Source organism: Terrapene carolina, unplaced genomic scaffold, assembly GCF_002925995.2.
Source record: "Terrapene carolina triunguis isolate 2854851 unplaced genomic scaffold, T_m_triunguis-2.0 Scaffold233, whole genome shotgun sequence".
NCBI classification, from domain to species: domain Eukaryota; kingdom Metazoa; phylum Chordata; order Testudines; family Emydidae; genus Terrapene; species Terrapene triunguis.
In genome coordinates, this window is record NW_020664584.1 from 14,628,970 (window position 1) to 14,645,397 (window position 16,428).

Genomic DNA, 16,428 nt, shown 5'->3' on the forward strand with positions numbered 1-16,428 from the left:
ACCTTTTCCAATTCCAATATATCTTTTTTTGAGATGGGGTGACACACCTGCACGCGGTATTCAAGAACTGGCATACCATGGACTTATATAGAGGAAATATGATATTTTTGTCTCATTATCTATCCCTTTCTTACTGATTCCCAACATTCTGTTCACTTCTTTGACTGCCGCTGCACATTGAGTGGATGTTTTCAGATGACTGCTACTGCATATTGAATGGATGTTTTCGGAACACACACAATCATATATATACACAATAAAACTCTCACAGACACAAACACACACAACCAGATACAGTAACACAATCATGCAATCAAACACAAATACACACATGAAGAGACACACAGTCACACTTTCCTGCCTTTATATTGCACAATTTAAGCTGAAATTATCCCCTAAAGTGTTCTGTCTTACTTCATAAACAACCTAAATCTGAGTTTTTCAAAAGCTACTTAAGGGATTTAGATGCCCAGTCCCCATAAACTGTAATAAGGACAGGGCATCCAAATGCTCTAGGTTGCTTTGAAACCTCAGCCTCATTCTTTAAATGTATTCCCTTTCGAGTCATCCTTCTCAGCTGTGAAGAAAATGGCAAATGAAACTGCCCCAACTGAGTTCATCATCATGGGGTTCTCCATCCTCCAGCAGCTGCAGTTCTCGCTCTTTGGTGTCTTCTTGGTCACCTACCTGTGCACCCTGGTGGGGAACATCTTCATCATCATCATCGTCTGCACGGATGCCCAGCTCCGCACCCCCATGTACTTTTTCCTGGGGAACCTCTCTTTCCTTGACCTCTGCTACACCACCACCAATGCCCCCCAGATGTTGGTGCACCTGCTGGTGGAAAGGAAGAGGATCAGCTATGCAGGCTGCATTGTCCAGCTCTATTTTTTCCTGGCCTTTGTGGGCACGGAGTGTATCCTCCTGGCGGTGATGGCTTATGACCATTATGTGGCGATATGCAACCCCTTGCACTACTTGGTCATCATGAGGAAATCCCTCTGCTTCCAGCTGGCTGGTACTGCTTGGGCCAGTGGCTTCCTCAACTCTGCGGTGCACACATTTTTCACCTTCCGGCTGCCCTTCTGCAGGGCCAACCAGATCAACTACTTCTTCTGCGACATCCCGCCCCTCCTCAAGCTCTCCTGCGGGGACACCTCCCTCAATGAGATTATCCTGCTTGCCGCCGGGGTCTTCATTGGGTGGATCCCATTCCTGTGCATCGTCCTGTCTTATGTTTACATCATCTCCACCATCCTGAAGATATGCTCCACAGAGGGGAGACTCAAAGCTTTCTCCACCTGCGGGTCCCACCTGACCATTGTCCTGATGTATTACAGGAGCTCCATCTTCACCTACGTCAGGCCCATCTCCAGCTACTCGCTGGACAATGACAGACTGATCTCAGTGCTTTACAGCATAGTAACCCCCATGTTGAACCCACTGATCTACACCCTGAGGAACAAAGATGTGAAGGGGGCTCTGAGAAAAGCTTTCATGGGGAAATTGTGTTTGCAATGAAAGTGGCAAATTTCCCCCCATTGGTCTAGGGGGCCGCTCAATGTTATCTGTGTGCTAAAGTTCTCTACTTTGTGCTTTCCTATCTATGTTCAATAGAATTGCTGAAAACACGAAAAAATAAAATATACAATAATATATAATAAAAACCTAGACATTATTTTCATTTTGAACACTGAAATAGTCCCATTTTTGTCTTTTTTTTATGAAACTTTGTACTGTATTACTAATTACAGGGTTTTTTATTTACAATATTTAAGTGAAATTGTATTCAAAATAATTCTTAAAATGGTTTGCACAATTTTTCATTTACTGAAACTGCTTAGGTAAATAAAAATAATAATAAACTATTTCAATAAATGTTTATATCACAAAAATAATTGCAAACACACACACACACACACAGAGGATATATGAAAGGCTCAAACATGTTACTGATCAGTAGGGAAAGGGGGGTTGTGAATATTTATGGGTTTAATTATTGACCCTGTATTAAAATTCTAACTTCATCAAATTTATAGTGCAGAGGTTTTGTTTATTTTTTTCTACGTACAGTTCATGGACTTTGCAGAGTGGGGAAATCAAACAGTGACAGAATTCATCCTCCTGGGATTTGGGGATCTCCCAGAGCTGCAGATTTTTCTCTTCCTGCTGTTTCTAGTGATCTACATTGTTACCATGGAGGGTAACATCCTCATTGTGGTGCTAGTTGTGGCTGATCAGCACTTGCACACCCCCATGTACTTCTTATTGGGGAACTTGTCCTGTTTGGAGACCTGCTACACCTCCACCATCCTGCCCAGGATGCTGGCCAGTCTCTTTACTGGGGACAGAACCATTTCTGTTAACAGCTGCGTCACACAGTTCTATTTTATTGCTTCTCTGGTGTGTACGGAATGTTATCTCTTATCCATGATGGTTTACGATTCGTATTTAGCCATATGTAAATCACTATTTTATGCAGCCATCATGAATAGTAGGTTATGTCTACATTTAGCAGCTGGATCTTGGATGAGTGGGTTTCTGGCTATCACCATAGTGATAATATTGATGTCACAATTGACTTTCTGCAGCGAAAATGAAATCAACAGTTTATTTTATGATTCTTTTTTGATCAGCTGCACTGAGGTCCGTGGGCTGAAGGTGGTGGCTTTCATATGCTCCTCAGCCTTTTCCCTGGTTCCTTTGTATTAACCCTGACATCCTATGTTTGCATCATTAACAACATCCTGAGAATCCTGTCCAGCACCGGGAAACAAATGGCCTTTTCCAGCTGCTCCTCTCACCTCACTGTGATTACAATTTACTATGGGACCTTTATATGTGTCTATATGCTAACAGATACCAATGCACCAAGAGCTCTGTACACAGTGTTCTCTGTCATTTACACTGTCTTGACTCCCCTGTCAACCCACTTATCTACAACCTGGGAAACAGAGAGGTCAAAGAGGCCCTGCGGAAGACTGTCAGTAAAATCATGGGTTTCTCAGAATCCAAATATTCAAGCTAACATGTTTACGATCAAATAAAATGCAAAGTGATTGGTCTGTGGTTCTTCCTTATTCATGCATGTGTCCCAGTGAAGTCACCAGACTCTGCATTTGAATAAAGACTATGCATGGGATTTTCCATGGAGCCTAAGGAAATGGAGTAGGCTCACTGAAGGCTTGTTTACATGGGCGGGGTGGTGGTGTTGCTGTATAGGAGGTGCGAGTTCTAAAGCACATTAACATGCTGTGCATTCATTGATCTCTGTAGCTCCTCTAGGGTGCTCTAAGGTAATGCTGTTTGCTCTTCGACTCCCTTGCAAATCCCAACCTCTGCACATAAAACCCTCTAGAGGAGATGGACGAGGGCGCAGACTGCAGGTGAGGGAGCCAGTGCTGCATATTAAATTAATTTATCACATGCCTCTGCATTTCATCACATCAGTGAAACTTCCACGAGTGTATGTAGAGCAGTGTGTATGCCCCTTATTATAAATTCCTGGGTGAACGATCCCTGCGTACACAGTAAAAGTGTCCGTATGTAACATATGTGAATATTTCTTTAAATAGTATATAACTGCTATTACTACTACTAATAGATCTTCTCCCTTCCGGGCTTCTCCTCTGATGTCATCCACCACCACCAGGCTTCATGTTCTAGGCTCCCCACTTCCTGTCTTCTTGTCCCAGTCTCTTAGCCCAGTCAGTCCCAGTTTTCTTCCTGAACCCCAGATTCTCATCAGATGTGTTTTCCCTCCTCACCGAACACTATCCCCCTTCCCCACTGGCTTACAGTCCCAGACTCTTTGTCCAGCCACTCCCAGGCCCCCACATCCTCATTCATGTCATCTGATCTACCTGTTTCCTGCCTTTCATCAGGTCCCAATCCCAGTTCCGTTTTTCAACCAGTCTTCCCCACCAGCTCCCAACCCCAGTTTCTCCCCTCAGCTCTCATCCCAGTCTTCTTTCCAAAATGGTTCAAGTCTCTCTTCACCACCCCCAACATTCTAGGCCCAACCCTGCCCCAACTCCCAGTCCCAGTTTCTATTCCCATCCACCCCAGTCCAAGTCTCCATGTCCCTGTCTACTGCATTCCCTTATCCATGGTATGATCTTCTCCCCTATGCATTTGACTGAGATGGCGTCCTCCTCCATTGCTGTCTTGGCTTAGCGGGGTGAGGAGGGGGGTGTCTATGAGAGCACAGGAGCGATAGGCTCTCTGCTGTCATTCCTGGTACTGACCTGAGTTGGGACAGACTGTTAAGCATAAGGGGTAAACACATTTTTGGGAGACCACTTAAAACAAAGTGGGAAATTGCTATGGCCTTCAAACAACCCTCCAGCCTCTCCAAATCATCATCAGAAGCACGTTCACCACAGACCCGGGCTCACCAACTCATTGCAGCACCAGACTCTTCCAGAACAACAGATGCAAACCCGGCAGCCTACTGCTACAATGATCAATATTCATAAATCTGAAAATCACAGACTCCACAGAGACACTGGCTTTATGGCTCATTACAACAAGTTGTAACACACCCGTCTGCCTGCTAATCCTTAATTGCCCACTCAATGTTAAGTGGTCTCCCACATCATGTGTAAATCCCTTATGCTTAAAAATCTGTCCTAACTTGTATTTAGCTCAGACACTCTTCTTTCCTTCCCCAGACCTGAAGAAGAGCTCTGTGAAGCTCGAAAGCTTGTCCCTTCCACCGGCAGAAGTTGGTCCAAAAAATATATATTGCCTCACCCATCTTGTATCTCTCATATCCTGGGACCAATACGGCTACAAAACTACTGCAAACAGACAGACAGAGCTAGACAGAGCATGGAATAGAACTTGCTCCCACAAGCCATAATAATAGCTAATTTCCTCATTACATGAAAAAAAAAAAAAAAAAGCAACATTTGATCTAATTGAAAAGCAACACTGACTAGATAATCCAGTCATGCCAGGTGCTAACTAGAGCTGCCTGGAAAAAGAAGGAAACATTTGGACAAAATTTCTTCTGGGGGAAAATGTTTCCTCTTGTTCACTGAAAAATGTTTTGATGGAAGTTTTTTTCAACCCGCTCTGATGCTCAGCCCTTCCTAAAAGGTGATGAGTGAGCAAAGAACCAGGCCACATGTCTGTCGAGCATTGAACAAAGGGTAAAGTTATGGACTTCCCTCTCCACACATGTCCATTATACACTGAAGCAGCTCAGCCACAGGGAGAGACTGCTGTGCATCATGGGAGACTTAGTCTGGCCAGAGAGGAAGGCCCCTGGAGGAGAATGAAAACATGTGGGACTTAGAACTGCAGTTCCCATGGGATACAGCAGTGACTCTGAGAGACACAGAGGACAATGTCAACCCAACCCAAATCTACACAAAACATTCAGTTTGGGGTCAACAAATGGAAATGTATCATTTTGATTCCAGAATGCAGAAATTCTTTGTAGTTCACATATCAGTTGTGAGGGTTTTTTTGGTGTATGTGTGGGTGTGTAAAGGGGGGAGTTAACGTCTTGTTCTGTGAACATTTTTCATATATTAATGTAACTGTCGTGCCTTCACTTGAGTTTCTCTTGATTTTACACCAGCATAAGTGAGAATAAATGTGGGCCCCATGCATCCGACGAAGTGGGCATTCACCCACGAAAGCTTATGCTCCAATACATCTGTTAGTCTTAAAGGTGCCACAGGACTCTCTGTCGCTTTTTACAGATCCAGACTAACACAGCTACCCCTCTGATACCTGATTTCATTAGTTATTCCTAATTCAAAGTGTGTTGTGTGAGTGGAGCACCAAGCCTCATGGCTTTCAGTGGTGTTACTCCTGATTTACAACAGGATGAGTGACAGGAGAATATGGCACTCTGACCTCAGTGGAGTCACTCTGGATTAACACCAAAGTGAGCCTCCGAAGAATCAGTCCCCTTGACTGCAATGGGATTACTGCTGATATATACTGGGGCGAGTGAGAGGAGACCTAGACCCACCATACCTGTCCATGTGGGGTGAGTGAGAGGAAAATCTATCCATACAGAAAGCTATTCAAATGTTGAGCCCTTTAGACTTCAGTGGATTTACTTTTGCTTTATACCCCATTGGGCTAAATCCTCAGCTGACATAACTCTGTGATGCTTCACTGAAATCACTATCTGGGGACCTGGCCATTTGACTTCATGTGTTACTCTGGGTATATCCTGATGTGATTATTTTCTCCACAGAGTTCAAATTTCATTGGATTCAGTTACCTGTTCTGGACAAATATTAACTGATCGATCCTCACAGCAACTCACCACACCCAATAGTGTCATTAATAAATGTGATTATCCCCACGTTACAGATAGGGAAACCTAAGAAAAGAGGTTACCAGGGGACTTTCCATGAAGGCATTTTGTTGCATAACTCTCTTCCTCAAGGTTTCTTGTACCTTCATCGAACGCAATTGGTACTGGTCACTGTCAGAGACATGATAGCGAGGAAGGTGGATGACTGATCACGTCAAGTGTGGCAACACTTGTGTTCCATAGAATTGGTAAACAGAGAGACCTCCTTTGAGGATAGAAACTTTTCTGTCTTCAACACTTTCCCATTGAGTTTGCCTCTCTGTTATACCTATTGGATGTAAGGACTAAAAATAATTATATTATTAATTCTGCCTTCATAGCATTTGAAAATTCTCATCAGCATTATTCTCCAGGGAGATTTTTTCTCTCTCATATAATGAACGAGGGCAGACATTTGCCTTTTAGTAACAGATCCAAGCCAACTCTGCCAGGCCAGTGATAAGAATTTTTGTTGGGGAGTGGCTTGTAGGAAGAATTTGGGGATCAGAGGCAGACTGTAGAACCTGTATCCTGGGTCTCTGAAAGGTTGCTTAAAGAGGTCACCTCAGCGATCCCACGTTTTTCTTATACCAGTTTTGAAGGAAAGACAAACTCTTTTCTTAGATTTCCAGAAGGTAAAAGATAATGTAAAATTATGTATGTTCATGCCATTTTGCTTCCGTCTAATAAGGATTTCCCCCTTACATTATAGTACCTATAAGAGCTGGTAGAAAAAAATCCATCAGCATTTATTTGATGAAGAATTTGGTTTTCAAGGAGACAATAATTTTCACAAGATGTGTCCGATTTCGCTTAAAAATTTCTGAATTTCATTGGAAAACCAACCCCCCCAAAACTATTTAAAAATCATATTTTGGTTGAATAATTTTCAGTTTGGTTTTTAAATTTGGGGATTTAGAACCTTGTCAGCCCAAAACATTTGGTCTTAGGAATTATAGTGTAAATGTTCTGTTGGGAGTTTTTGAGCAACCACTGTAGTGAATAACATATAGTAGAAACATTGTCTTTCTATGAGACTTTCCCTGACCAGACAGTTTTAGATTGTAGAACACCCTGGACTTATTCAGGACTAGTCAGAATGGAGGTGGCTGGTATCTGTGAAGATTTATGTGGATTTGTGTCTCCGCATTTGCTCACTGCATAAACAGTCCTCTAGATTAATGTTAGGTAAAGTTAGGAGGCAAGTCATTTCAAACATTCCTCACTGCCCACCCCTCAACACACACACTTTTTCTGGCTTATCTGAGTATCTATCTACCTCTTCATATTCATTAATTTGTTTCTCAGAGCGCTTTCTCAGTTACAGAAGATAAAAGAAATCGTATCGCACATGAGTTTATAGTTTGAGGTGAGTGCAACAAATATATTTTTTCGCAGATCTGAAGAAGGAAAAAGCAAGCACTAAAACGAATATTGCAATGCTTAACTAAACACTTCTATACTGCTGTTTACTGACATAGACTCTGGTATAAAAATCAGTTCTATGTGTGACAAGGTGTGTTGGGCTTTACCCGTGAGTATGTACAGAAAGCTGTCAATGGTCTCAGAGCACTCCGAAGATGTTAAGTACTTATGTTTTTTAGTAGATGACATGCCACTTTTGTCCTCATTTTACAGCTATGAAAACTGAGGTACAGAACTACGTGGCTTTCTCAAGGTCACACTATTTCAGGAATAGAACCCTGCTTTCTTGACTCCTAGATTTCACCCATGGCATTAAACTACATGGAAGGAGACAGCATAATGGTGGATAATTGAGGTACCAGCCCAGCTAGAGGGTTGAGGTTGCAGCATCTATGTTCATGGTATTGGCAAGTCAAAAGTCAGATGCCTAGAAAAGCAGAGATGCTGAAAAACTCATCCATGACTGCATAACCATCAACAAAATTACAATAATACCACAAAACCCCAAATTGCCTTTTTCATGTTGTATTCCATAGCTTATATATTTTTAATTAAATTTCTTGATAGAGCCCATGGCAGACTTGGAGAAAGGGACTGGAGACTGGAGAAATCAAACGTCAATCACAGAATTCATCCTACTGGGATTCAGGAATCTCCATGAACTGCAGATCCCTCTGTTCCTGCTGTTCCTGGTGATCTACATTATGACCATGGCCGGGAACATACTTATCATTGCGCTAGTTGTGGCTGATCAGCACCTCCACACCCCCATGTACCTCTTCCTAGGGAACTTGTCCTGCTTGGAGACCTGCTACAGCTCCACCATCCTGCCCAGGACGCTGGCTGGTCTCCTGACTGGGGACAGGACAATTTCATTCATTGAGTGCATCACACAACTGTATTTCTTTGGTTCTATGGTATCTGTGGAATGTTGCCTCTTATCAGCGATGTCTTACGATCGGTATTTAGCGATATGCAAACCTCTGTATTATGCAGCCCTTATGAACAACAGCGTCTGCTTCCGCCTGGCAGCTGGGTCTTGGGTAAGTGGGTTTGTGGCTTGCACCATCACGACATGTTGGATATCACAAATTATTTATTGTGGCCCCAATGAAATTGACCATTTCTTTTGTGATTACACCCCGTTAGTAAAACTGTCCTGCAGTGACACCCACCTGATGGCTCTTGTGATCTTCCTGTTCACCTCCATATTAACACTGCCTCCCTTTCTATTAACCCTGGCATCCTATGTGTGCATTATCGCCACCATCCACAGAATCCCTTCCACCGCTGGCAGGCAAAAGGCCTTTTCCACCTGCTCCTCTCACCTCATAGTGGTGACCATCTTCTATGGGACCCTGATCATTGTCTATCTGCTACCAGACACGGACACACTGAGAGACCTGTACAAAGTGTTCTCTCTCTTCTACACAGTCCTGACTCCCCTGGTCAATCCACTCATCTACAGCCTGAGAAACAGAGAGGTGAAGGAGGCCCTGAGGAAAGCTGCTAGTGAGGCTATGAATTTCATAACAAATAGCAATCTATTTTGTATGTAGTTATTGCACATTGCAATAAAGTCAAGATAATGGGAACTCATCTCGTAGTATGATACTGTGAACCACAGCTTGTACAGACAGCTCTTACCCACTAGAGCAGTTCTGTTAAATACAACGGGACCCCAGCTGTCAGGAAGAGCTATCTGTACAAATAAGGGCAGCAGGGCCAAGCAATCCCTGACCCTGGGATGGATGGACCCTAGATCTTCCTGGGGAAATGTGAGCTAATGGTGCAGAACCCATCCAGTTCCTACTGAACTCAACTCCATTTATTACCCACTGAAATCAATGGAAGTAGCAGGGGGTTGGAAATCGTGAATTTCCCCACAGTGCGGAGTATCTACCTAACACATATGTGTCACTCATTTCCCCACCAAGGCCCTGTTTTCAGCAGTGAAGTGTAAAAGAAGTGGCCTGTAGCCTTTGTATAGACCCTTTACCAAGGAGTGGATTTCATCTTCTCTCAGAAGTTGTCTTTCACAGGGGGTGTACCAGCAGCATCCTTTAATACATTTTGAAGACTGATATTGACCTGTTTGTCTATCTGGTTGATTTAAAAACAATATATGGTGGTTTTCTAGGCTACCCTAATTGCTCTTTATCTCTCCAGTCTTGGAATCACCGGGGTTTAGAACAGCAGCATGTGTCAATAAAATTTAGGACCAATCTCTCTCTCTCTCAGATTAATTTTGAAAGAAAATGTTGGGGTTTTTTATGCTACTAATGGTGGTTTAAATGATATAATAATTATAAGATGTTATGTTACAAATGTAATAATAATGATAATGTTTCAATTTAAACTTTATTTTTATTATTCTTATTATCCTTCAGTATTACATCATGGGGATTTTCCTTAAAGAAATAGCCTTCACAACATACAAGAACTTTAAGCTTAAAAAGGAGAAAGCTACTATCTAAAATGTATCCCCATGAGTCACCAGTAAATGCTGACCACAAATCAACTCCATAGGTCTGGGTAGCCTGGAATTTTGTTAAACCTTCTGCAGAATTCCTTCGTTTTAGCTCTCACTCTCCTTTGAGTCACCTTAACATTTTCACTGTGTCTGTCTTGTGGAGGTCACTGATCACGATGTCTTGCACCCCCAATGTGTTCTTGAGCAGCCAATTCATACCCAAGTGCCCTAGTAATCACTGGGATCATCTTTGTTCTAGTTTTCCGTAATCATTCCACTTCATACTTCACCCCCTTCACTTCTTGTTCCTTTTAATGTCTTTCTACTGGGATGGCAATACTAATAAACATGGGCTTGTTTGTCATAATGAGTTTTATATTATTGAACACAGAATCTCTCTCTTTGTTTCTGTGTGAGGGTATCATTCACACTATCATGTGTTCCTAGAAATGAGAAAACAGAATAAACTTCCCTTTCTTCAAAACGAAGATCATAACAGCTATCCCCTCGTGTGACCATGTGAAGGTTAATACATTAAGATTCAGACTGGACTTTGCATTTACTGGCCATGATACAACATCTTCCTGTTTAATGGCTTTGACTTTAGTGGGTCTACATCAGTGTAAAATCACAGGGACAGTTTTGATTTGCTCCCACTGTATGAGGCTGTGTGTAAATATTATGATAGTTGGTAGCAGGGAACCTGGAGATGAATCTAAAGTTGATGGCATATGAGTGGCTTCCTTTCCAGTCAGTAGAATTATTGTGGACAGCATCAAATCAACAGTAGTGTAAACAGGAGAGAACAATACCCTATAAGCACATTATCCAGGTAATGAACCCTCATGGTGTGAGGCAATTGCCCATGAGGTCAGGAAGAAGCAATTCTTCCACCCCCTCCCTGCCACACACCACCGTGTCTGGGTCTCCTCTCACTTATTGCAGTTTTACACCAGTGTACATGTGATGACTTCACTGGATTTACTCATAATTTACACCAGCATAAGTGAGGGATTCTCACTCCAACCAAAGTCAACAAGGAGTCCGGTGGCACCTTAAAGACTAACAGATTTATTTGGGCATAAGCTTTCGTGGGTAAAAAAACCACTTCTTCGGATGCATGGAGTGAAAATTACAGTTGCAGCCATTATTATACTGACACATGAAGTGAAGGGAGTTACCTCACAAGTGGAGAACCAGTGTTGACAGGGCCAATTTGATCATGTAGTCCACTCCCAATAATTGATGAGGAGGTGTCAATTCCAAGAGAGGTAAAGATGCTTTTGTAGTCAGCCAGCCACTCATAATCCCTATTCAAGCCCAAATTAATGGTGTTAAATTTGCAAATGATTTTTAGTTCTACAGTTTCTCTTTGAAGTCTGTTTCTGAAGGATTTTGTTCAAGTATGACTATTTTAAAATCTGTTATAAAATGTCCAGAAAGATTGAAGTGTTCTCCTACTGGCTTTTGTACATTACCATTCATGATGTCTGATTTGTGTCCATTTATTCTTTTACGTAGAGACTGTCTGGTTCTATGTACATGGCAGAGGGGCATTGCTGGCACATGATGGCATATATATATATATGATGGCACTCCAACCAGTCGGTCTGACTCCCCAGGGCCCCGTGGTGACAACTATTGTGTCCAGATTTGGGCACCGCACTTTAAGAAAGATTTGGACAAATTTGACAGGCTGTGGGCAGAAAGGATCAGGGAATGGCAGAATGTTAGTTTCCAGCCCCAGTGACCTGGCCAGCAGCAAATTACTGCTGCCAGGTGGGAAGGAGGGAGCAGAGAGGAGGGAACTGTCTCCCTGAGTCAGAAATCATTCCCTTGGCTGTGTAGCAGAGACCCACCACCTCTCTGATGAAGCACAGGATTGGGCAGCTGGTGGCCATGGAACTCTGAATAACACTCACAAGGGCCAAGACATGAATGAGAGCTTTTGGCCCACCTGCACATTTACCTTCCCTTAATCAGTCACTTCAGGTAACAGAACTGCACCATTCAAATTAGCAGGAGATGAAGAGTGGGGATTGGTTGATTTACCTCTGATGTCACCAAGGTCCCATTTAAAAGTGACCTGAGCTATTCACTTTGCCATGTGTATAATTTATTTTTAATCTAATGATTAGACACAACTTTTCTAAAAAAAAATATCTTAATTAAAACTTAATAACTTCAAATGTAGCCTACACTGATTTTAAATGAGGATTAATGTTATGGAATGTGGGAATGGTATATTTTATTCCAGTTTTAAAATCACTCAGGAGAAAACAAGGAGAAGGCAAATGCTAAATTTCAAGAAGAGTACTTTTAAAATTATTTTATTCTCACTAATGCATTAAGGTATTGACTTTCAAAGTCATCCACACACAAAGAATGAGTAATCCAAGGTGAGGCACATCGTGTTCTTGATACACTACGTTCATCAGACCTTAAAGTGGGAGTGTGGGGTTGGGAAGGTATTTTTAAGGATTTGGCTTGTTCTTCTATGGATATGGATAGCTATAGATATTAGTTTAAAATATCTGTATTCTTGTGAAAGAAAAAAATCTAACAACAGCTTTTCTTAAGGCTTCCTTCACCTCCTTGTTTCTCAGTCTGTATATGAGGGGATTGACCAATGGGGTGAGGACACCATAAAAGACAGAGAACAGTTTGTTCAAGTCCCTCAGTGCATCAGAGTGCGATAACAGATACACAATGACTATAGTCCCATAGAAAATTGTCACCACGATGAGGTGAGAGGAGCAGGTGGAAAAGGCCTTTTGCCTCCCGGTGTTGGAAGGGATTCACAGGATCGTGGAGATGATACAAACATAGGATGCCAGAGTCAACAGAAATGGAGGAAATGTGAATATGGAGGAAGATATGAAAGCAGTAACTTCCAGTAACTTCCAGAGTGTGGGTGTCAGTGCAAGACAGTTTTATTATTGGGCTAAAATCACAAAAGAAATGGTCAATTTCATTGGGGCCACAGAACGTTAATTGTGACATCATAGTTATTAAGAAGGCAAAAGATATAAATCCACCTATTCATGACCCAACCACCAGCTTGATACAGCAGCTGCCATTCATTAGTGCTGCATAATGCAGAGGTTTGCATATCGCTAAATACCGGTCATAAGACATCGCTGAAAAGAGACAACATTCGGCAGCTGCCAGAGAACCAAAGAAATACAATTGTGTGATGCATCCAGTGACAGAAATGGTTCTGTCCCCAGTAAGGAAACTGGCCAGCAGCCTGGGCATAATGGCTGAGGTGTAGCTGGTCTCCAGGAAGAAGTACATGGGGGTGTGAAGGTGCTGATCAGCCACAACTAGCGCAACGATGAGGATGTTCCCAGCCACGGTCACAGCATAGATCACTAGAAACACCAGGAAGAGAAGAATCTGCAGTTGTGGGAGGGTCTCAAATACCAGGAGGAGGAACTCCGTGATGGTCGTTTCGTTTCCATGGTGTTTGTTTGCTGTGGGTTCCATTTATAACCGCTCTCCCCCCGGCGGCCAGAGCGCAGGGGGCAGGGCGGCCAGAGCGCCGGGGGGAGGGCGGTGAGCCCGGCCGTGGCCCCGCTCTCCCTGGCGGCCGGAGCGCCGCGCCGCCCCTCTCCAGGTGCCGCCCCAAGCACAAGCTTGGTGGGCTGGTGCCTGGAGCCGGCCCTGGTCAATACACTGGATAGCAGTGGCATTCAGGGAAAATTTTCCTAAGGGCCTAAGCTGAAGCACACTGAAAATATTCCTATTGTCTGGTATCTCTACAGATGAACACATCTCAGTCTCAGAACTCCTGAGCATGCTTGTGTATTATTTTACTTGCAGTGTCTGAGGTTATCACTTCCTGTGCTCCTGTGAAAACGCCAGCCAAAGGCCATTGCTGGACATATACCTAATTTTCACATACTTACATTGCAGAGTTCAGCAGACTCCAGCCGAGTGGAAACTAGAATTTAATTCTAGAGACCTGGTTTTATTCCTGGCTCATCCACTCCCAGATGCTGGGTTTGCCCTTTCTTCTCTCTGTGCCTCTGTTCCCCCCTCTGTGAAATCGTTGACGACACTACCACTTCCCATTCTCTTAATATGATTTGAGGTTTATGAAACAAGAGCTCTCTGCAGATGCTCCATGGATTTCATGTAAAATGGAGATGATACTTAAGACACATGCCAACATTATTTAACATCTCTGTTAGTGAGTGCTGTATAACTTCTACATGCTATAATGCTGCCGTGGGAGCATGCATAACTTTCAATGCACAATTGGAAGAGAACCTAGCCACGCCTCAGTCACAGCATACTTTTATATTTCCATCTCAATTTCTGCAGAAATGGCATCAATTGTTTTTTAACAGCATGCAACATTTTTAGACATTTCCATTTTTAACTTCACACTCCAGAGATCTATCCCTCAAATCTCTCCTGCAAAGAATCAGATAGTGTGTTCATTGATCTTCCAGGATATGCACCATTATTTCTGAGAACCTTGTGACAACTAAAAATTATGGATAACATTTTCAAAAGTGCCCAAGGCCAGATTTTGAGAACTATCCCTGCACTTAAACCTGCAGATAGGACTCTCAGTAACTTTGAACATCTGGCCCTGAAACCGCATGCTAACAAGCCTAGGAGGGACAGCTGTATTAAGGAGGACTGCCAATACTTCTGTGGCTAAGGTTGCTGTGACAGTGTGGGGAATCCGTGTTTGTACAGTTGTTAATTCCATTTGGTTTCATGAATGTTTTTTTCTACTGTAATCATCTTCCTGGATGAGCTCATCTCTTTTGTACCAGGAAATATGCAACTGGTTGTAGAGAAGCTATGCCAGGAAGCAGTGACAAAGTCATCAAGTTTCAGAGTAACAGCCGTATTAGTCTGTATCTGCAAAAAGAACAGGAGTATTTGTGGCACCTTAGAGACTAACAAATTTATTTGAGCATAAGCTTTCATGGGCTACAGCCCACTTCATCAGATGCATAGAATGGAACATATAGTGAGAAGATATATATATATATACATACAGAGAACATGAAAAGGTGGAAGTTACCATACCAACTCTAAGAGGCTAATTAATTAAGATGCGCTATTATCAGCAGGAGAAAAAAAAACTTTTGTAGTGATAATCAAGATGGCCCATTTCAGACCGTTGACAAAAAGGCGTGAGGATACTTCACATGGGAAAATAGATTCAATTTGTGTAATGACCCAGCCACTCCCAGTCTCTATTCAAGCCAAAGTTAATGGTAACTACTTTGCATATTAATTCAAGTTCAGCAGTTTCTCATCAGAGTCTGTTTTTGAACCTTTTCTGTTGCAAAATTGCCACCTTTAAGTCTGTTACTGAGTGACTAGAGAGGTTGAAGTGTTCTCCTACTGGGTTTTGAATGTTATGATTCCTGATGTCAGATTTGTGTCCATTTATTCTTTTGTGTCGGGACTGTCCAGTTTGGCCAATGTACATGGCAGAGGGGCAATTGCTGGCACATGATGGCATATATAACGTTGGTAGATGTGCAGGTGAACGAGCCCCTGATGGCATGGCTGATGTTAAGTATCCTCACACCTTTTTGTCAACTGTCTGAAATGGGCCATCTTGATTATCACTACAAAAGTTTTTTTCTCCTGCTGATAATAGCTCATCTTAATTAATTAGCATCCTTTTCATGTTCTCTTCTTACTATATATCTTCTTACTATATGTTCCATTCTATGCATCTGATGAAGTGGGCTGTAGCCCATGAAAGCTTATGCTCAAATAAATTTGTTAGTCTCTAAAGTCACCAAGGGCCATCAATACGGCTCACCCCGGAGTGAAGCAGTGGGAGTTTGCTCAGAGACAGCGAGCTAGGAACAGTGACTGGTCACTACCTAGATCAGGGGACTCAGAAGAACATGGGATTCTGGATAATATGACAACAATCCAGAGTCCATTCTGCAAGGGGAAGAGGACCAGGATGTTACGGTTGCCTCTAGGTTTCCACTGAGACTAAAATTTGAAATTGCTCCACTAAACAAACCAATAGGGATATTCAGTAATCCAAAAAAGAAAACACACCCCTCACAGGGTCTGCTGATTTCTATAGTCACCTGTTAGATACAAGGCTTCTGATGACCATTAGAGATTTGCTACTAAAAGCACAGCTGTCAAGGTTTGTTATTTGACCCTCCCCATGTTTGTAGCCCCATTGCTGCTGCCAGAAAGCACAGAC

The 16,428-nt window shown here is 42.6% G+C and overlaps 2 protein-coding genes across 2 annotated transcripts; both read left to right on the forward strand.

Annotated features, from left to right (window-relative positions):
- Positions 1 to 588: 588 nt before the first annotated feature.
- LOC112117388 (olfactory receptor 5V1-like) lies at positions 589 to 1,521 on the forward strand. Its single transcript, XM_024215339.2, has one exon. The coding sequence runs from the start codon at positions 589 to 591 to the stop codon at positions 1,519 to 1,521; it is 933 nt and encodes a 310-aa protein (XP_024071107.2).
- Positions 1,522 to 8,319: 6,798 nt separating this feature from the next.
- LOC112117360 (olfactory receptor 10A4-like) lies at positions 8,320 to 9,306 on the forward strand. Its single transcript, XM_024215315.1, has one exon. It carries the CDS (start codon positions 8,320 to 8,322, stop codon positions 9,304 to 9,306), a length of 987 nt encoding a protein of 328 aa, XP_024071083.1.
- Positions 9,307 to 16,428: the final 7,122 nt, after the last annotated feature.